This window comes from Erythrolamprus reginae, chromosome 2, assembly GCF_031021105.1.
Source record: "Erythrolamprus reginae isolate rEryReg1 chromosome 2, rEryReg1.hap1, whole genome shotgun sequence".
NCBI classification, from domain to species: domain Eukaryota; kingdom Metazoa; phylum Chordata; class Lepidosauria; order Squamata; family Dipsadidae; genus Erythrolamprus; species Erythrolamprus reginae.
This window is the reverse complement of record NC_091951.1, coordinates 328,950,466-328,973,862: the sequence shown is the minus strand read 5'-3', so window position 1 is coordinate 328,973,862 and position 23,397 is coordinate 328,950,466. Positions and strand designations below refer to the sequence as shown.

The following is a 23,397-nucleotide window of genomic DNA, read 5'->3' as shown; positions in this document are numbered from 1 at the left end:
TATCATTGCAATACTATCCTGCTTAATTTTCAGGGACTGCACTCATATATCGCATCAAGACATGGAATGACTTGGATTTACCGAATAAGAGTTTTTAAAACACACCCCTAAGTCTGGCAGAGAGCAATTGCAGAAGCGGGCACTGCAACACAATGATGCAAAGTCCCATTTCTGGCCTGCCTGCCAATGATGTCAGGACACAACCCAGAAGGGTAAAACTTGCATCATGATGCCTTGATGCTTATTGCATCATTTTAGCTCATTATGGCTAGCTGCCCATGGCTAAGGATCTTGCTGTATTAAGCTCCAGCATTGTGTCTAAATGCTGTCAATGCTCCTAAATTATGACCTATAAAGCCCTACATGGCTTAGGACCAGGTTACTTACAGGACCGTTTTCTGCTTCATGTATCCCAGCGGCTGGTCAGGTCCCTCAAAGTCAGCCTTCTCCAAGTCCTGTTGGCTAGGCAATGCTACTTGGCAGGACCTAGGGGAAGGACCTTCTCTGTGGCAGCTCTGACCCTTTGGAATCAACTCCTCCCAGAGATTCACACTGTTCCCACCCTCCTGACCTTTCAAAAGGCTTTAAAAACTTACCTTTACCAGCAAGCTTGGGACCGTTGAGTACTGACATCTTACTCTGATGGTAATATTGGCTGTCCAAGAATGTAGTTGAATGGATATTATTGGGGGTTTTAGGACTAGTTTAATATTTATTATAAGTTTTAGGCTTCATGATTAGTTTTATAGGTTTTAATGTTTGGATTTCCACATGCTGTAATTTTGTATTGTAAGCTGCCCTGAGTCTGCAGAGAAGGGCAACCTAGAAGTCCAAATGAAAAATAGGTAAGTAGGTAGGTAGGTAGGTGGGTGGGTGGGTGGGTGGGTAGGTAGATAGATAGATAGATAGATAGATAGATAGATAGATAGATAGATAGATAGATAGATTGATAGACAGATAGACAGATAGACAGATAGATAAGGTGGAAAAAGTAGTTCCGTTGTAGCACCTACTAGACAAATTATTAGTACTCAAGGGAACTGAATAGGCCTATCTTTGAGGAAATGCAGCCAAGAGGAAACATAATACTACTCTTTAGGAATTTAAAGGGAATCCAGGGATGGCATAATTCCAAAGTTCAGGTTAAGTGAGATCTTAAGTTCCAGGAAGGCAGTTATTGACTGGTGGTAGGAAAAACATTCTAAAAACAAGAACCCTTTGGCAGTGGAAGTAGATATGTTCAAGCAGGCTTGGACAGCCATCTGTTATGAACACTTAATTTAGATCCCCCACTAGCAGAGAGTTGAGCCTTAGGGCCCCTTCCAACTTTATTTTTCTATCCTTTGCATGGGTTCTGGCTGCCACTTCAGGTCCTTTGTTTTCTGCTTCTTCTGCTCTCTATAGTCAGACAGGAAACAGATCAAACAGCAGGAGTCTCTCTAGTCCCACTTCTGCGCTGGCTCTTTTCATTCACCCATATGTGCCCAGCCGTCTTTTATAGATTCCTAAGAGAATGTTGTTTCTGATTTAACAGAAAGGTAATTCTGTTACTTTGGATTTCCCAGTGAGGTTTGTTTTTCAGTTTTTTTCTTAGACACACTCGGAACTAAAATTAAGAGGTAAATTACCATTTTATATCTGAAATGCATTTATCCATGGGTTGTCTCTCTGAGCCTCCAAGTAACTGGAATACTGCTATCAACATTGTTCAATGATGTAAATTGGGAGTAAAATACATTTCTTATAAAATGAATTAACAACAATGTAAATTTATTCAACTTCTATGCTGCTCATTGGGAGTGGGCAGCATAGAAGTCAAATAAATAAATAAACATATATATGAGTGTCACATGTTTTTTGCTGAATTTGAAAATTGAGGAAGACTAGGATAGATCTATTTCGGCCTTATTTTGGCCTCATCAGCTAGCCATACCCACTGGGACTTGAACCTGCAACCTTTGCCTTGTAAGGCAGAGAATTATCCTCTAGGCTACAGTATCCAATCCCTTCAGCTCTGCACCAGGGAAGGGTTACATATTTTTGTGTCGAGTCACCCTGATGTATTGAGGTATATATTGGTGTATATATACAGACAAACAGACAAACAAACAAATAAACAAAAAAACTTCCTCTCCTTTAAAAAAGAAGGACCTGCACCTTTGAGACAACTGTATGGAAAGTTCTTCACTTAAATCCCTGTGTTTTCTCAAAATCTACACTTGTCACTTTTCCATGGTTTCCTGTCTGCAGGAATTGGTTTACATTGTCCCATGGATGTCATACTACAAGCATTGAGATATCTGGATGAAGTATCAGTGCTTTTCCATGTGGCCAATAAGGCAGATCCAAAAATGCAAGATCCATAGCTTTCTTTGCCTGCCCTTTCAGCTAAACCTTGTAGGAGAGGTAATAGCAGAACCTCCCCTTCCTTGAATTTTATATCCATAGAACAAAGAGTAATAAGTTGGAAGGGACCTTAGAGGTCTTCTAGCCCAACCCTGCTCAAGGAGGAGATCCTATACTATTCTGGATAAATGGCTGTTCAATGTCTTCTTGAAAACATCCAGTGATGGAGCACCCACAATTTCTGCAGGGAAGCCATTTCGCTGATTGTTCTCACTGTCAGGAAATTTCTCCTTAGTTCTAGATTGGATCGCCTTTTAATGATCTTCTTACTTGTTACATTTGATTTATTTATTTATTTATTTATTTAATTTATTGGATTTGTATGCCGCCCCTCTCCGTAGACTCGGGGCGGCTAACAACAGTAATAAAAAAACCATCATATAAATCCAATATTAAAACAACTAAAAAACCCTTATTGTAAAACCAAACATCCCTACAAACAAACATAATATCATGCATAAATTGTAAAGGCCTAGGGGAAAGAATATCTCAATTCCCCCATGCCTGACGGCAGAGGTGGGTGTTAAGGAGCTTACAAAAGGCAAGGAGGGTGGGGGCAATTCTAATCTCCAGGGGGAGTTGGTTCCAGAGGGCTGGGGCCGCCACAGAGAAGGATTTTCCCCTGGGCCCCGCCAAATGACATTGTTTTGTTGACGGGACCCGGAGAAGGCCCACTCTGTGGGACCTAACCGGTCGCTGGGATTCATGCGGCAGAAGGCAGTCTCATAGATACCCTGGTCCGGTGCCATGAAGGGCTTTATAAGTGATGACCAACACTTTGAATTGTGCCCGGAAACTGATCGGCAACCAATGCAGACTGCTTCAGGTGCTTTGAAGACTAGGTTGGATCCCCTCTTCTTTGTAACAGCCCCTCAAGTACTACATTAATCAGTTTAAGAACTCTTCCTCCAAACATTGCATATGATGAATAGTTTCGCGAGGAAGAATGCTTGGCATCTAATACTGTGCAAACAATTTTTGTAACTGGTTTTTGAGCTGTGGCGGTGTAGTGGTTAGAACACAGTACTGTAGACTACACTACATTGCTCACTTCAGGAGTTTGATTCTGAACAGCTCAAGGTTGACTCAGCTTCCATTCCTGAGGTCAGTAAAACGAGGACCCAAATTGTTGAAGGCAATATGGTGACTCTGTAAACCACTTAGAAAGGGCTGTAAAGCACTATGAAGCGGTATATGTCTAAGTGCTATTGCTACTGCTCTTTTCCTTTGTTCATTGACCATCCGGAAAACTCTAAAAATATTTCTTATAAAATTAAAAATAAAATATTTTAAAAGCCTGGCTCTATGGCCATAATGCATAAGCATTAGCTGTGGAGGGAGAGGTCCTGACAATGAAAATGGGATAGGAAAAGGTGGTAGAACAAAAGGAGAATCTTTGCCAATTGGAAACTCTCTCCAAATTCCATTGTTTCCATTAGTGCTCAAAAAATGTACAAGTGAACTCAACATATGAAGTTGGAATTTTAGTTGTAATTCGTTGAGGTCACAAATCAAGTAAACATGTGATTGGATTCAGTTTTGTTTTGGCCATGTTCATTAAGAGTAATTGCTCTCTCAAACTATTTCCTAAGTCAGTATTACTCTTAATTTTCTCATTGTTCTCATCACCCATCTCCTCCCACAAATAACTGTATGACTGTAACTTTGTTGCTTGTATCTTTACAATTTATATTGACTGGTTCCTAATATGATTTGATTGCTTATATTTACCCAGTCTATCATTAAGTGTTGCACCTTATGATTCTTGGTGAACTTATCTTTTCTTTTATGTACACTGAAAGCATAATTTCCTTGTGCGTCCAATCATACTTGGTCAATAAAGAGTTGAATTCTATTCTATTCTGTTCTGTTCTGGTGTGGTCTGGTGTGGTGTGGTCTGGTCTATTCTGTTTGTTCTGGTCTGGTCTGTTCTATTAAGGAACATGCTGCTTAATGATTTATCAAGTGACTAAAGTAATTCAAGTCAATTCAACTAATGAATTGTCATGTGAATCACATGGTCATCGTAAGACCAAAACTAGCTTAGCCAATGGCCATTTTTGGCTGGAAAATGGAAAAACGGGTCACAAAATGAGAACACATGACCACTGCAGCCATTGTAAATGTTGGTTGCAAAGCAGCCAAAATGCAATCACAGGGTTAGTTTGGCAGTTGTAATATCAAGGACAGGTTGTAAATAACATTTTTCAAATCCATCCGAACTTTGGTCATTAAGCGACCAGTTGTAAGCCAAGGACTACCTGAATTTACTCTAATTCCTTTGATGCCAAAGCTGAGATAGAAATTAACCCACTTAGCCTCTGAACAATAACAAGGAGCATCACCTCAATCTTGAGGAAGTGACTCCATGGAAGTGTCCTGACCTTGTAATTCAGCTCAAGTTTGTATGATCAATGCTTCTCTTCTTGGACAACAAGCAAGTCAATGGTGCTATAATGAATAATAGCTCCACCGGGACCCTCAGGGCACCAAAGCAATGAGATTTCTGGAATGTTGGTACTTTTTGCCACTTTTTTGCACTATTGCAATACTGAAGTTACAAAACTAAGCTTTTGTAATCGTTGGAGCAAAAGTCAATGAAGATAAAGAATTAAAATATCATTTAAGAAAAATCCAATCCCTGATAATGAGCATCCCCATCGATTATATGATCTTAGCAACAATATGGAAATAATTTACCATTTTCTTTGTGCAGTCTAGTCTACAGCCCTCACATTTTCTGAAGGTCTCCTACCCAAGAAGTGGGAAGCTGAATCACAATTTGATGCTCCCCCAATCACCAATTCAGTTTCCTAAACATTTCTGAGTATAATCATTGTGGCCCAGCTAGACAATTTTCAAGAGGTGTTTGACATTTTTATCTTTTTTCCCTCCAACAAAGCCTAACCTTGATGTTTAGACAAAGAAGCCCACTTCAACCATATGTGTCGCTTTCATACCATCCATTAAATACTAAAATCAATCCATTACTTTTACCCACTGAATATTCTATCTGGGTTTGTACTCTTGTTTATATTATTTCCTCACGAGTCCTGAACTGATCCTTTCTTCCATTTCTGTTTCCTGAAGAATTTATCCACCCACGGTGAATTATTTTAAAAAAATGCCTCTGCAGGAATCTGCATAGTGATTAAATGTAGGACAAAAGGCAATTGTTTCAATTATCTTTTTAAAAAATGTATGTATGTATGTATGTGTTGTGGTTAGCTCTGGCCCTGCTCCTGCCCCAAGGACTGTGGATGTGGGGGAGCCATTCACATGCTGCAGGCCTGTTTTGCCCCCGGTGGAATCTGCTGATGAAGGCTCCTCTGACCAAGAAGACATGAGTGACAGGGAGGAGGAGAGTGTGGCAGACAGCTCAAAAGAGCAATTATCTAGCTCCTCCTTGGATTCAGAACAAGAGTTAATGATACAGCCACGCATGAGGAGAGCGATGCATAGGCAACAACAACTGAGAGATTATTATCAAAGAAAATTAGGCCACCTGTGGTTGGGTGGGGCTGTGGTAATTAGTGAGGCTGCTATAAATAGCAGCCTGTGGGTTTGGCCATTGTGGAGGATTATCTAATGGTTGTTGCGTTTCGTGACTGCTTTACTGACTTTGACTTTTTGTGTGCTGATTTTCCCCCGCTTTGAAACTAAACCAGAACAAAGTGTGTGTCACTTTGTGAAAGAAGGACTGTGAATTGCCTCACAGCTGCAAGATAAGTATCACAGAAATGATAAGGGACTTGTACAAATTACCAGTTTGTTTGTAGACCAGTGCTCTTTGCTATACCAAAAGAGGGCTTGGTTTAAGTGAATTTTCATTGTAAAGAACATTGTTTTGAATTTTGAAACGTGTGTGTGTGTGTCTGAAATTTGTACCTGTGAATTTTTGGGAGGATTCTACCAGAGAGCCCGACAGAACATGTATGTATGTATGTATGTATGTATGTATGTATGTATGTATGTATGTATTTATTTATTTATTTAGATTTTTCTCCACCATACATCAAATAATTGCATCCATATAAACCAAACATAATAATAAAAAAAGAAAACATCAAAAATATCTTTCTTTGACTTCAACATGAACCACCAAGATCTGCAAGTCTGAACTTCCATGTTCTATTCACTCGGCCTTCTTTTTCCTTCTTCTTCTCCTTAACTATCTTTAGCAGACATTCCTTGTAGATAAAATAAAAGCTGTTTTCTGTCCTTTTGGGGGGGGGGAAGCGATTCCAGGCATGCTTTCAAATGCCTGATGATGAAGCCTTCAGCCCAGGAAAAGGTACCCTGGCAGCAGCCCCGCATTTGTAATTCAATATATTGACACCACATGTATACTGTCAGTCAGTACACAAGAATATCGACAAGGCCAAGTATGATTGGGAAGGCCAAAAATTTGCTCACAAGTGGGCAAAAGGAAAAAAAAAATTAGGCAAAGGAAAAAAAAGTCAGAACTGGGTGGGGAAAGTTTTGCTTTTGAAATTTTGAAATCGGATAGCTACAGTATTGCTGAGATTCTGGAATCGTTTGCAGTCCTGCAGCATTAAAAGTTCTCCCATATATATGTAAAGCTAGAAGAAGTAATATTGTGAAGTGTAAATATATCTGGAAATGAAATATAAAGGGAACGCTCAAATAACACATCCTAGATCTGAATGAATGAAATATCCTCACTGAATATTTCATTTGCACAACAGCATGTGGAATTGTCAGTGTTGTTTCCTAAGTTTGACTTATTTATTTATTTATTTATTTTTATTTATTTTGTCCAATACACAATGAGAGTTTTAGTGGGTATATATATACAGTATGTACATAGTAAAATACATGATGAAGGTTATAGAGGAGATACTCATAGTAAAATATATCTATGAAAGAATAAAAAAGAAGATATAGTAATAGAACATATCAATGAAAGAATAGAAGAAGAGATATAGGAATAGAAGAAAGGTATAGGAGATATAGGAGACGAATAGGACAGGGGACGGAAGGCACTCTAGTGCAGTTGTACTCGCCCCTTACTGACCTCTTAGGAATCTGGATAGGTACAACTTGGAGTTATATTCTGTTGTTTATTTTTTTGAGCAGTGTAGTCGCAAAAAGTGGTTAGCCTTTACTTTATTTGTTTATAATTCGTGTATTTTTGTATATCTTATTTACATGTGGTTTGTTTATAACTGAAAAACTCAATAAAGATTAGCAAAAGGGAAAGGGGGGAAAAGTTCTCGCACTAGGCAGGGAACCGCCTACTCCCTTGATAGACCAAAAAGAAAAAAAGAGCGATATTAATATCTGGGCAAAAGCACCAATTCGCAACTCCTCTTTCGGCGGCCCCGGCCAGCAATCTGAGCTGGAACCTCCCCTCACGTATCTTCTGCCCGCCTCGGGCCGCGACCGACCAGCCAGCGACCTCCCACCCTCCACCCCCTCAGCAACAACCCGGGGTCATAAAGTGAAAGGACAAGCCCGTCCTAAAGCGAGACAAGGCCGTCCTTAAAAGGCTTTGCCTCCCCCCCTCAGAGGCTCCCCCCCCCCCACACACACACACTCCAACCACACCTCCCGCCTCAGCCCGGCGCCTCAGCTCCTCAAGTCTCGCCCGGGGCAAAGGCAGTTCTGGCGAGGAAGAAGAGAGGCGGCGGCGGCAATAACGGGCGCTGTGGCTGCGACAAGGGAAGCAGGCTGGCGGGGGAGAGGTGGGGGGCGCAGCCGGGGGGCGTAGCTGTTTTGTCCCAGAGCTCCATGCACCGTGGCGAAGACGCGGCGCCAAGAAGGCAGGGCACAAGCCCAGCCCGTCTCCCCGCGCGCCTGGTGGCTGCCAACGGAGGTAGGGCGCACCGCGTTTTGTTTTGGGGGTTTTGGGGGGGGGGGGTCGAGGACGGGGTGCAAAGATGGACTATCGGGGAGGCCTTCCCGCCGTTTGAGGGGACCCCGCGTGGTTGGAAGGAAGCCCCGACCGAGGTTTGGGGTTGGAGGGAGAGGCGCGCCCGCGTTCCCTCTCCAACCAAGTTGCGCCGACTGTGCGTTTTTGGGGGAGTCTCCAGTCCCGGGATCCGAGGGGTTTTGTCCCCCTCCGAGGGAGCCGGAGAAGTGGAAGTGGGTGCTTGTTTTTTTTTAAAGCTCGGCCGAACTCTTTGCTCAGGTAAGAAGGAAACGGCGGCCGCCTTGTGTTGCGCGCCAACTTCTAGGAAGTTTTCCCCGAGCTTTGGGAAGGAAAAAAAAAACCCCACGGTAGGATTCGCTTCCTTCGGGCAATGGGAAGTTGGAGAGGCGAAGCGGGTGCGGGAAGAAGGGAGGGTTGGAGGGGGAAAGTCACGGTGCGGGAATCGGGTAGCCAAAGAAGAAGAAAAAGGAAAGGGGGTAAAAAAAAAACAGCGTCTGGTTTTCTAGCTTTTGTAGCCGCGGGGGGAAAATTGATGTTTCTGGACGGTTGCCTGAGCGGTAGCCCAGCTGTTTGCAATCTGTTGGAACCAAAAGGAAAAGCTTTATGGACACCTTAAAAATGAGAGGAAGGGAAAAGAAAAAAATAAAAACCACCCCGAAGCAAGGGTTTGTGCGGATGGAGGTCCAGCTGGGGTTAGTCGGCCGGATTAGAGGCGTGTTTTAAGCGGCCGCCGAATTCTCTGTCCTTTTCTAGTTGGAGGCATTTCCTTTGGCGAACATTGGGGAGAGAGGAAGGCAAAAAGCTTGAAAGACAGGCAGGCAAGCGAGCAGGACGGCTGAAGTAAAATGTGAACGCAAAGTAGTACTGTATTTAGATACATAGGATAGATAGATAGATAGATAGATAGATAGATAGATAGATAGATAGATAGATAGATAGATAGATAGATAGATAGATAGATAGGGTGGGAAAAGTGTGTGTGTGTGTGTGTATGAGAGAGGGGGAGTGGAGATGGATGGATGGATGGATGGATAGATAGATAGATAGATAGATGATAGATAGATAGATAGATAGATAGATGATAGATGATAGATAGATAGATAGATAGATAGATAGAACTTTCTGACAGTCTTTGACAAACTACCCGCTATTCCTTGTGCTACAGGTGTAGTTTTTGTTGTCCTTAACATTGAAGATGTCCTGTCAGCAACTTCATTTGAAGTTTACGCTGTTCATTTTTTCTCCAAAATACTGAACTAATAATCTCCAGTTATTTTACTATTTCCCTTATGAAAAGTTTGAAAAATGCAGCCGGACATTTTTCAAATTGGGTTAAGATTGCAGGCAGCTGCATAATAACAATAATAACAACAACAATTATTTATTTATATATTTATTTATTTATTTATTTATTTATTAGATTTGTCTGCTGCCGCTCTCCAAAGACTCCAAGCGGCTCACAGCAGGAGCACAAAATACAAATCCAATGATTAAAAAAAAGCAGAATAGTTAAAAAGCCCTTGATTAAAAACATTCATGCAACCCAAACAAATCATGCATAAAACAGAGCGGCCAAGGGGAAACAATTTCCCCATGCCTGGTGGCAAAGGTGGGTTTTTAGGAATTTGCGAAAGGCAAGGAGGGTGGGGGCGGTCCAGAGTTGGAAGGGACCTTAGAGGTCTTCTAGTCCAACCCCCTGCTTAGGCAGGAAACCATACACTACTTCAGACAAATGGTTCTTCTTAAAAACGTCTAATGTTGGAGTATTCACAACTTCTGGGGGCAAGCTGTTCCACTGGTTAATTGTTCTAACTGTCAATAATTTTTCTCCTTAGTTCTAAGTTGCTCCTCTTCTTGATTAGTTTCCACATTGTTTCTTGTCCTACCCTCAAGTGCTTTGGAGAATAGCTTGACTCTCTCTTCTTTGTGGCAACCCCTGAGATATTGGAACACTGCTATCATCTCTACCCAAGTCCTTCTTTTCATTAGACTAGACATACCCAGTTCCTGCAATGGTTCTTCATATGTTTTAGCCTCCAGTCCCCTAATCATCTTTGTTGCTCTTCTCTGCACTCTTTCTAGAGTCTCAACATCCTTTTTTGTGTCGTGGCGACCAAAACTGAATGCAGTATTCCAAGTGTGGCCTTACCTTAATCGTGGGGGTGGGAAATAACATTTCCTAAAAGATGCACAATGTTTATGGTTGCTTACCTGCTGAATTTCCATGGGAGTTCTTTCAGAGTATAGTGTTGCAAATTTAACATTGGTAATTCATAACATCTTAAGAATTTTGCTCATAATGTCAGGATGATTCAGATATTCTTCACACCTGGAGTAAATATACTGCGTATTATAGCTTTAACTAGAATTGGATCATTAAACTCTTTTTTAAAAAAAATATTTTTATTGTTTTCAAAAAAGACAGACAAAGACATACAACATTATTAGACTTCTACAACAAGCGGAGCAATGGCAGCTCTTTAAATGTTTAATGTTGTATGTCTTTGGATCATTAAACTCTTTAGCCAGCATCATTAAGGTGCTGCCATTATGGCTACAATTCCATATTTAATTTACTGGGAGGAATCTTCAGTGTAATCTTTTATTGTTGTGAGCCCCCCCCCCCCGAGTCTACGGAGAGGGGCGGCATACAAATCTAATAAATAATAATAATTAATAATAATAATAACCTGTCTTTCAGTAGATATACAATATATGGGATTGCCTGCACATTGTCCAGGTTTACATGATGATGTTAAAGCTAGCAAATAAATATAACTACTGTTGATGAATTCTTCACACTTAGTTTCAATTACTGTATACATTACTGTACTGTATACTGTTATTTATATCAGTAAATGTAGGGAATGGTTCATTTAATTACTATGACACATCTTTATTTTGAAATGGCTCTGCAGCCTTTTGTATTTGTATTATTGAGCTTATCAGACTAATTGGAACATATTTCTAACAACTTAATTGTGCATCTTGCTTAATTCCTGGCTAAGCATGTATAGGCTGAAGAGAACATGGATTAAGGCAGCAGTTTTAAATTATTCCACCCAGCTTCTATTAATGGGAGGCAGATCTGAGATCCTGTTACCAGCATAGGCTTTACACTTACCTACTTTTAAGCTAAGTGTTCTTTTCTTGTGCTTTGGGTGTTGCAGAGAGAGAAAAAATGCCCATGACAACTCTGATTCATAGACATGCAATTGTAATATGTGGCTTTTGTGAAGACTGTTCATAGCCTAAATTTGCCACTATATATGTATGAGTGTGACTTGGCAGTGAGTGTTATTAGATTCAGCTGTGCTTCGTTCTCTTTTCTGAATTACGAAAATAATGTTTGATGTAGTATGCCTTTCTTAGATGGCTAATTAGGGTATATCAATACTTCTGATATTGTCAATCAATTAGTATCTCTGTTATTTTATTAGACCTGTTCCCTAGTTTAAGGTTGGTTTGTTTGTTTATATTTTACCTTTGCTTTTATAAATAACTCAAGGTAGCAAAAATATCTAATACTGCTTCTTCTTCTTGTTTTCATCACAATCCTGCAAGGTGTGTTACGGTAGACTGAGAGATAATGTCACACTTATCTAGCTAACTTTCATGTATAAGTAAGTTTCCTTGTTTCCAGCCTGACAACTTGGGAGGGGGATTTTATAATTTCATTTATATAATAATAATATTTTTTTAAAAAAAACATGACTGTATTTGCACAGTATAGTTAACCATATTATTAACTCATTTGAGATGGGGGTATATAACACCTAGCTATAAAATAACCACATCAGTTAAAACTAACCAAGAGCCTAATGTTCAAATGCTTTCACTGGTGTTTGATTGACCTGGTAAAATATGCTGTGTGGAAGTAACGTTGGACAGATTCCATCATCCTGAGCTTGATCATCAAGATCTGATATTGAATGGGGTTCATATTTTGTGTTGGTTTGGTATAGTATGATGCATGTGTCTCCTTTATTTTTATTTATATTATATGTTTAATGTTATACACGAACCCAACCATTGTGACTTACTATATTTTTTGGAATATAAGAAACACCTTTTTACCACCACCCCCACTCCACAAGAGGGTGAAAACTTGGGTGTGTCTTATACACCGAATGTAGCCCCACCCAGCCACCTCCACCCTTTGTCCTTTGCCTCTCAGCAATTTACCTCCTTGCAGCAAACAGAACAGAGCCTGTTAAGCCAAGGAACTGATTATCAGCTTCTCAACCCTCAACTGATTGAGGTTGTAGGCAGGCCACCTGTTAAAACTGAAAGTGAAACTAAAGCTGCAAGGTGTCAAATTGCTGGGATGCAGAATTTCATTTTCTTGTGCTAATCAGACTGCTAAAACTGGGTGCAAAGAGGTAAGTCAATAACTATAAATGTCGGTAGAATGTTCAAATTATTAAACTTATTTTTTAAAGACTGTTTTATTATTTTTCTGGGCCACTTAAGAAAATGAAGAAGCTTTTAAAAATAAATACTTGATCTGAAGAGGCCCAGTGCTTTTGTATCTTCTTTAAATAGCAGAGAATAATCTATGCTTCCAGAAAGCCAGATCAAGTTTGAAACAGTGTCCTGTTTTTTTTATATTAAGATAAGGCAGTTGAGTTAGTCATCTTTGGAATAGATCTATTTAATTAATTGAGAAGAGTTAGTGTGACTACATTTAAGAAAACTGCCATAATGTACATGTTTCCAATTCTTTACTATTTCTATGGGTCAGACACAAATGCACAGAAACACAGCAAACAGTGTATATCATCTGTACTGTTTGCTGGATGATGTACGCTGAAATTATAAGATTTAAGGGCATAAACTCCTAGCCAGCACTAAAACAATTCCAATGTTACAAATCCATTTTTCCTCCAGTTTGATACTGAATGCTATCAATTGCTGATGCAGGAGAAAAGGGTGCAAGCAATTTGTGTAATTCGATAGTCATGGCATTGCTGGTTGACAGCCTTTGATGTTGGCTTTTTAAAAATGGGTATCTCCTTTTCATTTTATAGCAGCTTGGGTGGTGTTGTATGACTGATGAATCCCAAATGCAAGCAGAACTCTTAAGACAATTGTATTGATGTGCCAAAAGTTTATTCTTGCTGCTTGCTCTGTCCTGGCATTTTAAGCTCTTATGGCTGATGGTCAAACAGATGGCTAAATTTTTATGGGGAGAAACTGCCTCCTGTTGCACTGGCCAGTTCCAATATCACATTCATCTAACATTTCCCAGAATAATTTGACATGTTGTCCTTGATTTAGCATCTTAAATTTCTTTGTAGACCTAACCTGCAATCACCCCTCCTTTTCTGGATCATCCTCAAACCCAGGTTGTTTCATCCTATTAAGGTTACAGCCTTCGACCTCCCACTTTTTTCTTTCTTTTGCAGTTAAACTGAAATATCACAAGCATTTCCTCCGCTGGCTATTTTCCCTTAATGCCATGCAGAAATTAGATTTAGCAAATGGAAAGATGGATCTTTCTTTGGAATCTCTGAGCTTTGCCTTTTCCAGTTGGGTTCCTCCCCCACGTCCAAACATTCCAAGTCTGAATTTCCAACCAGCCTAGGAATTCATTACTTTAAAGAAAAAGAGAGACGTTTTAAAGAATAAAAATAAATAGCTTGTCAAAAAACAAAATGCCCTTCTGTGACCCAAGATTCAGCTTTATTTTATTTCATTTTTTCATTTTTTTCATTTTTTTTATTTATGAAAGTGGAATATTAAGTATATTAAACCTGGTTCTTGTTTCCACCAAAGAGAAAAAGATAGATTCATCCAATTGAATGTTGTTGGCAAATTTTGATTGGTTGGTTTAAGAAGGTTCCAGGGAAAGCAAGAATGATAGGGGTCAAGTGCTGCCCATCAGTTTTGGATTATCCTCCTATGTATGATTTCAATAATAGTGGTAGGGAATAGGCTTCTCCAATTGGTATTTGCCAGATGTGCTGGATTTCAGTTCATGTTGTTATCTATCTATCTATCTATCTATCTATCTATCTATCTATCTATCTATCTATCGACCTACCTACCTACCTACCTACCTACCTACCTACCCATCCATCCATCCATCCATCCATCCAGTGGGGGGGCTACAAGCTGGAACACTAAATTGCGCTCGCTGCTGCGGCTTGTAAATTCTTGCGGGACGAGCGTGATTTTGCTGTTGCTTACTTACCTACCTAGACACCCTCCCTTCAGTTTTTTGTGTTTGCACTTCCAGAATTTCCTAATTTATATGACTTCCAGTTTGAGAAAAGCTGGTGGAGATCTGATCTTCTGGCTTGAAACAGAATAAATCTGGTAGCCTAGAAGAACTTATAGATTATCACCTATAAAGCCCTACATGGGTTAGGACAAGACTATTTACGGGACCATCTCTTGCCACATACCTCCCAGAGACCAATCGGATCAAACAGGGTTGGCCTTCTCCGGGTCCCATCAACTAAGCAGTGCAGGTTGGCGGGCCTGCAGGGGAGGGCCTTCTTTGTGGCTGCCCCGGCTCTTTGGAACCAACTGCCCCTGATATCTGTACTGCTCCCACTCTACTGGCCTTCTAAAAGGCCTTCAAGTCTTGGCTCTGATGGCATGACTGGGGGACATCAGAGTTAACATCTAGTCACGTGTGAACTATGATTGTTTGTTATGCATGAGTGTATGACTGTAACAGTGTAGTTTAGAGTTTTTATGGACTAATTTTATTGGGGTTTTAACATTTATTTATTTATTTATTTATTTGGATTTGTATGCCGCCCCTCTCCGTTTTATATTTGACTTATCATTGTATCTCTGCGTTATTTTATATGTTGTAAGCCGCCTTGAGTCCCTAATCTCACCCTGCCCCAACCATTTTGACAGTTTGTTAATGTATGAGCAGAGTAATCCTTGTTTACCAAGGTTGTGCACACACAGAAACATCTAGATTGAGATTAGTTGTGAATTCAGCCACACACAGATATTCTAGCTTGAATTAAAGTTTACTTTGATTCAGATAAACAGTCTAAAGTCATACACATAATAGTCAGAAAAAACAATTCAAATATTACCAAGTACAAGTCTTTCTTACCTGTTGTCTTTGTCATAAATAGCAAACAAAAATATCAAGCCTAAGCACATTTTAGCTGACATACATAACTATAATACAGAGAGATTGCAGACCCAACCTAACAGTTGTAGCCAGACAAAACAGAGTAGCCAAAGAGGAACAGAGAGGGTGACTCAGAGAAATAAACACTCTAGCTCCCTCCTGTGGCAGAATCCTAACACAGTCTTTGACAGGGTTATAAAATAAATATCTGAGTAGTACAAAATCTTCACTTGACATCTGTGGCCAATATGTAGGTCAATCCTTAAGAGTTTAGCAAAAATATATATATATATTTTTTAAATATCCAGTACCATCCTTAAGTCAACCAGCAAGATCCAGCTATGACCAGTTTGCAGGGATTTATTTGTTGTAATATAAATTGTTTTTAAACTGTTTTAGAGGTTTTAGTACTATTATTGATGTTTTATATTTTCGCTGTGAGCTGCCTAGAATCCTTAGGGAGTTGAGCAGCATAGAAATTGAATATATAAGTAAATAAATAAATGTTGATTTTCATAGTGTTTGATGCTTGTAAAAGGGACTACAACATTTAGATTTTAAAGGACGTACAGTACATATAATTCCAGTTTCTGTTTACAGGGGTCAAATAAATTAGGCTGTCAAAGAAAAAAGGCATTTTCTGCTGAAATTGCAAAGCTGTCGTCCAGTCAAGATATAAATATATGCTGAGCTGTGAGCTTTTTTGTCTCTTTTAAATCCTTGATCTCAGAAGGAAAACATCACATCCCTTGTTATCGCACCTCTAAGAGCTTCATTTTGTTCCAGCAACACTCCCTCTGGTTCATAAATAACACTGCTTCACAAATAAGCCCCCAAAACGTAAAAACACGGCTTTTAAAATGAATTTACCCATTTATTTATAAGGCACTTTTAAATTATGATGGTGATCATCTTAATCGTTCTCTGACTCCTTCAATTTGATATTTTCCAGCAGTACAGTTAGTTCTTAACTTAGAACAAAATTGAGCCCAAAATTTCTGTTGCTAAGCAAGAGAGTTGTTAAGTGAGTTTTTTCCTCTGTGACTTTTCTGGCATACTTGTTAACTGAATCAATGCAGTTGTTAAGTTAACAACACAGTTGTTAAGTGAACCTGGCTTCCCCATTGATCTTTGCTTATCAGAAGGTTGCAAGAGATGATCAGGTGACCTTGGGACATTACAATCGTCATAAATATGAACCAATTACCAAGTATCCAAATTTTAGATATGTGGCTGTGGGGATTGTAAATGTGAAAAACAGTCATAAGTCATTTATTTCAGTGCCATTGTAACTTTGAATGGTCACTAAGCAAACATGTAGCAACTTGGGGTGGCTTTAGGAAAAGAGAACCCTAATCATAGAGTTACGTTTAGGAAGAAGCTTGAGAAATTTACTTTTCATTAAAATCTTCTCTCATAATGCCTTACATTTCACTTGGAAGGTGTTAAGGGATGGACCACAATTATCATTTATTTTATCCATTCATTCATTCAAGTACGTATTGGTAGTATACAAAGATATAACAATATGTTTTGTTTTGTTTTGTTTTTTTGTCGGATCACCCTGGTATATTGAAGGAACGTTACCAAAAAAAACCCCATATAGCCCCTCTCTCTGGTACAAAGCTGAAGGGATCAGATCCTGTGGCCTAGAGGTTAATTCTCTGCCTTACAAGGCAGAAGCCCCAGGATCAAATCCCAGTAAGGGTATGGCTAGCTGATAAGGCCAGAACAAGGCCGAAATAGCACTTTCCTAGTCTCCCTTAATTTTTAAAAAAATTCAGCAAAAACATGTGATAAAGATATAACAATATTTATATATAATGTTTATATACATGATACTAGTAAGAGAGAAACATTAGGACGGGACAGAAGGCATGCTCCTTACTGACCTCTTAGGAATCGGGAGAGGTCAACAGTTTGGGGGGACTTGGGGGGTTTATGCCCAAAATGCAGTGTGGGTTCCAGACAGATGAGTTTTATTCAAGGATTGGTCTAGAGAAAGTTTGTATTCTCTGGTTAGCAGTGTGGATTACCGGAGGAGGTAATTATCACTAGGAGGTTTATTGATTAAACAACTTGCAGGGGCTTTATTTCCACAGATAGCTAGACAGGATGGGAAGGCTCCTGGTTCAGGCCCATTTTTTTCTGTCATAGATGCACTATAATCACATCTAAAGACAGGTCGATAAATTAATGGTGGTAGATTTAATTCCAGATACTTATCACTCTGTGTAAACTTGAGGTCTTCATACTTGGCAACTTTAAGACTTGTGGACTTCAACTCCCAGAATTCTCCAACCAGCTATGCTGTCTGGAGAATTCTGGGAGTTGAAATCCACAAGTTTTAAAGTTGCCAAGTTTGGGGACCCCTGGTGTAAGCTATCGTTGACCTGAAATCAGCATTCGATTTTAAAAGACAACTTTGGAGTTGTCTATAGTAGAGTAAGAGAAACTTATTTTTTGTGGTGACATCCATTCAAGAAAGGCCAGCTACTTGTAACTGAAAAGATATCAAACAATTTACCACTTACATTCATTAATTTGGAGGATTTTTGGACATTGAATATCGTCTGCCATCTAGATTATTTGGTAAACCATTGTTTTGTTTGTTATACATAGATGATGCTAGTTTTATCTTATAGGCATAATTTGAACTGGGATGGTGTTAAGAAGCTTTGGCTTTTAGTTGTATAATTATTGTTAATTTATAATCAGCAGTGGGCTACGAGCCAGAACGCTAAATTGCGCTCACTGCCACGGCTCTTAAGTTCTTGCGGGGGCAGGGTAATTTTGCTGCTGCACCTGTGGAGGAAGCAAAATCGTGTACGGAGCCACAAATGCGCCCATGTTTTGGTGAGGTTTTTTTTGCTTCTATGCATGCCAAAACACGGGCGTACCTGTGGCTCCATACACGATTTTGCTACCTCCACAGGTGCAGCAGCAAAATCGCGCTGGCCCCGCAAGAACTTATGAGCCGTGGCAGCAAGTGCAAGTTAACGTTCCGGCTCGTAGCCCACCACTGTTTATAATCCATAATTAACCTAAATTATAAATTAATCTAAAATAAAGCTTGTAGTGTTTGTTAAATGGTTGATTAAATACAAATTAATGGATAGGGGATTGGTGAAACAGAATGTGTGTGTCAGAGGAGGTTCCTGCCGGTTCGGACCAGTTCTATAGAACCGGTAGCGGGAATTTCCCCCTGCTCACCGAACCAGCAGTAATGGCTGGCTGGACACTCCCTGAACCGCCACCTTGCGCATAAGCTGGGTTTTCAGCACTGTGCATGCGCCAATGCATCATGGGAAGAAGCGAACTGACAATAAGGTAAGTTAGAACCCACCCCTGGTATGTGTGTGTGTGTGTGTAAACATGTAATGTACAGGAATAATTATATGTTAGGAATAATTTTTGCTGCTCAACATTATGGAATTATATGCAGTAAATGATGCTTAGAATTCCATCTTTGGAATCTTAAGATTGATTGCAAAGCTGGTGGGTTCCACATTTATTTGCCATCTCTTTTCTTTTTATTCACTGCCAAAGTTCTGCCCCTTTTTCTGTTTGATACATAAGCCTAATATTACTCCTACGTTTTTATAAGATTGTTCAAAATAAATTTCTTTAAGTTTCTTTTTGCTATTCCGAGATTACACTTTTACTTCCCTTGCTAGCAGGGCAAGCTTCTGTGGGGACAAGCTTGGATTATGGTGTTTTATCTGATTTTATAAAAAAATTTCCCAGAAAATCTAGGCACAGTTATTTTTCACAATTCTGTCCGCTCTTCTTATGCTGGGAACAAACTCGTGGCCTGGAGCTGACTCCTGCAAGCCAACTTGTTATGGACATAAGAATATACTGTATACCCTTGGCTGTTTCTTTGCAGATATTTCTTGGCCCAAATTAGATAACATCAGTGCTAGCACTAGTTTGAATCATGAAATGTCTGCAAGTGAACAATCAAGGTTGGAAAGTACCAAGGACCCCTCATTTAATCTCTCAGCTACAAATAATAATAATAATAATAATAATAATAATAATAATAATAATAATAATAATTTATTAGATTTGTATGCCGCCCCTCTCCGAAGACTCGGGGCGGCTCACAACAACGAAAAAACAATATTATAATGGCACAAATCTAATATTTAAAAAACTAAAAACCCTATCATAATTAAAAACCAAACATCACACACATACCAAACATAAATTATAATAAGCCTGGGGGAAAGATGCCTCAAATCCCCCATGCAAATATTTGTTGTTTCCGATTTTAACATGTTGCCGTGTTACAATTTTTTTTTGTTAGCTGAAAAGTCATGTTTGACCCATCGTGACCCCATGGACTGGTCTGTTTGAGCTGTATGATTATTTTATAACGGTATTTAAAATTGCTTTTAACTATTTGATTTGTATATTGTATATTGTCTTGTTGTGAGCTGTGCCGAGTCCTTGGAGAGGGGCAGCATACAAATCTAATAAATTATTATTATTATTATTATTATTATTGTTGTTGTTGTTGTTGACAACGTTCCTCCAGGCCTTCATGTTCTCTACCATCCTCTGTAGTCCATTTAAGCTCACACCTGCTGCTTCAGTAACTCCATCCAGCCACATCATTCTCTGTTGTCCCTTTCTTTTTCTGCCCTCAATCTCCGGCAGGTACATGTGGGGTGGGGTGGGCATGTTCTCCCCTTCCCCCTCCCAGCCTCGCCTCCTCACCTCGTGTTATTTACATGGAAAGCAATGAGGAGGCCATGAGTGTGCCAGAAACAGAAATTCCTGGCAAAAGTTTGCCAGAAACAGGGGTGGAACTTCTGGATCAATTGATCCGTGGGCCGAGGGCCCAGGTTAACGGCCTCCTGCACCTCAACAAAGAATGTTCTTTCTGCGCCAACTCAGGAAGCTCAAACTGCCCAAGGAGCTGCTGATACAGTTCTACAGAGGAATCATTGTCATCTGCACCTCTATAACTGTCTGGTTTGGTTCTGCAGCCCAACAAGACCGACACAGACTTCAGAGGATAATTAGAACTGCAGAAAAAACAATAACTAGACACAAGAATAGTTTTTTCCCCGAACACCATCACTCTGATAAACAACTACAGTGGTACCTCTACTTAAGAATGCCTCTACTTAAGAACTTTTCTAGATAAGAACTGGGTGTTCAAGATTTTTTTGCCTCTTCTTAAGAACCATTTTCTACTTGAGAACCCGAGCCAGGAAAAATTTCCCAGCCATTCCCCCTTTAATCTCGGCCATCTTGGGCTTTTCTGGACTGCCAGAGCAGCCTTTCGGTGGTGCTTAAGGAGGTTTTGTCAGTTCAAAGCGAACAAAGCATTTTCCTTTCTCTGGGTGCTTGGACAGGGAATAAACCTCTGACAACGCCCAGAGAAAAGAAATGCTCCCTTCGCTCTGGGCAGCCGAGGAAGGAAAGGTGCCGGCTACAAAATGCTGGCCACAAAGCGAGTGAGGGAGCAAGAGGAGAGGGGAGCCTTTCAGCAGGGGAAGGGAGAGTCAGCAGGTAGCAGCAGCAGCAGCCATTGTATGGGAGGCAGTGTATGGGAGGCACCGGACCAGGATATCTGCAAGACTGCCTTCTGTTGCACGAATCCCAGCGGCCGGTTAGGTCCCACAGAGTTGGTCTTCTCCGGGTCCCGTCGACTAAACAATGTCGTCTGGCGGGACCCAGTAGAAGAGCCTTCTCTGTGGCGGCTCCGACCCTCTGGAATCAACTCCCCCCAGAGATTAGGACTGCCCCCACCCTCCTTGCCTTTCGTGAACTCCTTAAAACCCACCTCTGTCGTCAGGCTTGGGGGAACTGAGACATCCCCCCCCCTTGCCTATGTAATTTTGTGCATGATATGACTGTGTGTATGTATTTTATCTATTGGGGTTTTTTTTAGACTTTGTAATGTAAAACACTTACTTTAGATTTTAATTATTAGATTTGTTACCATGTATTGTTTTTATCACTGTTGTGAGCCGCCCCGAGTCTACGGAGAGGGGCGGCATACAAATCTAATAAATAAAATAAAAAAATAAACCTCTAGCTGGGTGTATTGGAGGAACATACTCCTCCTCACTGCCTCAGTCCCTTTTTTTTAAGCCTTAAAGTTTTGGATTGTTTTAATTCCCCTCGCCCCACCTTCCTTCAGCAGTGACTCTCCTCCTCCTCTTCTTCCTCCCCCTCCTTCCCACCCAAATTCCAAGCTTTTATTTCTTTCCTAATGGGTTTGCACGCATTATCTGCTTTTGCATTGATTCCTATGGGAAAAATTACTTCTTCTTAATAACGTTTCTACTTAAGAACCTGGTCACGGAACAAATTAAATTCTTAATTAGAGGTACCACTGTAATTCCCTCAACATCGTCAAACTATTTACTAAATCTGCACTATTATTACTAGCACCCATTTCCTCCCACTTAGGACTGTATGACTGTAATTTGTTGCTTGTATCCTAAAGATTTTTTATTAATATTGATTGTTTCCTCATTTGACCCCATGACAACCATTAAATGTTGTACCTCAAGATTCTTGACAAATGTATCTTTTCTTTTATGTACTCTGGGAGCATATGCACAAAAGACAAATTCTTTGTGTGTCCAATCACACTTGGTCAGTAAAAAATTCTATTCTATTCTATTCTATTATAATAAGATAAGGCTAAGTGCTTATTTCAGGGGTCAAAAAAAATAAGACTCTGTCTTATTTTTGGGAAAACATGGTAGCTTTTAAACTACTTGTAAATTGTAATTCATTAATTGATCAAATGTTGTGGCTCCATTTATTATCCCCTGAGTCACAAGAGAACATATTAAGGTTGCCTTTTTAAAGCTTGCATAATTTAGCTTTAAATCTTAAAATTAGGTTTAAATCTGAGGGCCCCTGTCTCTTGGCTCACTATATTTCCCAGCTGAAAGATAATTATGGTTGTGAAAGTCAAAGCCAGAGTACATTTTTTGTGGCCAGAGATTAAAACAGCCTTTGGCATCCATTTTCTCAGTGGCCTTGCTGGCTAGGCTTCCCCAGTTTGCTTGTGGCATAGTTATTATCACAGCTTGGGGAAAGGCAAGAGTCATAGCCAGGGATTATCAGACAGGAGAATCCTGACAAGGATTTAAGAGCCAGCAGCCTGTTTTGCCTCTTGCTGCTATCGGAAATATCCGTTTATGACTGTCTCAAATCTTGGAATTTAAATCCCTGACTTTTATGAAATGCCTGCAGCAGAATTTTCACAGGTGAAAAAAAACCTGGAAATAAAGTGCAGGATTCTTGCAGATGGGAATGGTCAGTTGAGTATTGTGTGTGTGTATGATTGTGTAGTAGATAATTTTTTTCCATAACAATGTAGTCTTCAGAGTGGGGCGGCATACAAATCTAATAAATTATTATTACATAATAATAATAATAATAATAATAATAATAATTATTATTATTATTATTATTACTTATTAGATTTGTATGCCGCCCCTCTCCGTAGACTCAGGGCGGCTCACAGCAACAATAAAACAATGTAAAACAAATCTAATAATTTAAAAAACACTAAAAAACCCATTATTAAAAGCAAACATACACACAAACATACCATGTATAAACTGTATAGGCCCGGGGGAGATGTCTCAATTCCCCCATACCTGACGGCAGAGGTGGGTTTTAAGGAGTTTACGAAAGGCAAGGAGGGTGGGGACAGTTCTAATCTCTGGGGGGGAGCTGGTTCCAGAGGGTCGGGGCCGCCACAGAGAAGGCTCTTTCCCTGGGTCCCGCCAAACGACATTGTTTAGTCGACGGGACCCGGAGAAGGCCAACTCTGTGGGACCTAACTGGTCGCTGGGATTCGTGCGGCAGAAGGCAGTCCCAGAGATATTCTGGTCCGATGCCATGAAGGGCTTTATAGGTCATAACCAACACTTTGAATTATGACCGGAAACTGATCGGCAACCAATGCAGAGTGTTGTTGTTGTTGTTGTTGTTGTTGTTGTTGTTA

The 23,397-nt window shown here is 40.0% G+C and overlaps 1 protein-coding gene across 3 annotated transcripts in view; it reads left to right on the top strand.

Moving 5' to 3' along the window:
* The first annotated feature begins 7,896 nt into the window (after positions 1-7,896).
* GHR (growth hormone receptor) overlaps positions 7,897-23,397 on the top strand; it is a 171,788-nt gene continuing 156,287 nt past the window's right edge. The window contains exon 1 of one of the 3 annotated variants that reach the window (XM_070743396.1): positions 7,897-8,245. Coding sequence is in view for 2 of the 3 variants with exons in the window: in XM_070743394.1 (XP_070599495.1) it covers positions 8,161-8,245 (85 nt within the window). In the remaining variant the exon portion in view is untranslated. The remainder of the gene's footprint in view (positions 8,246-23,397) is intronic. The other 2 variants (XM_070743394.1, XM_070743395.1) reach the window with 2 other exon arrangements.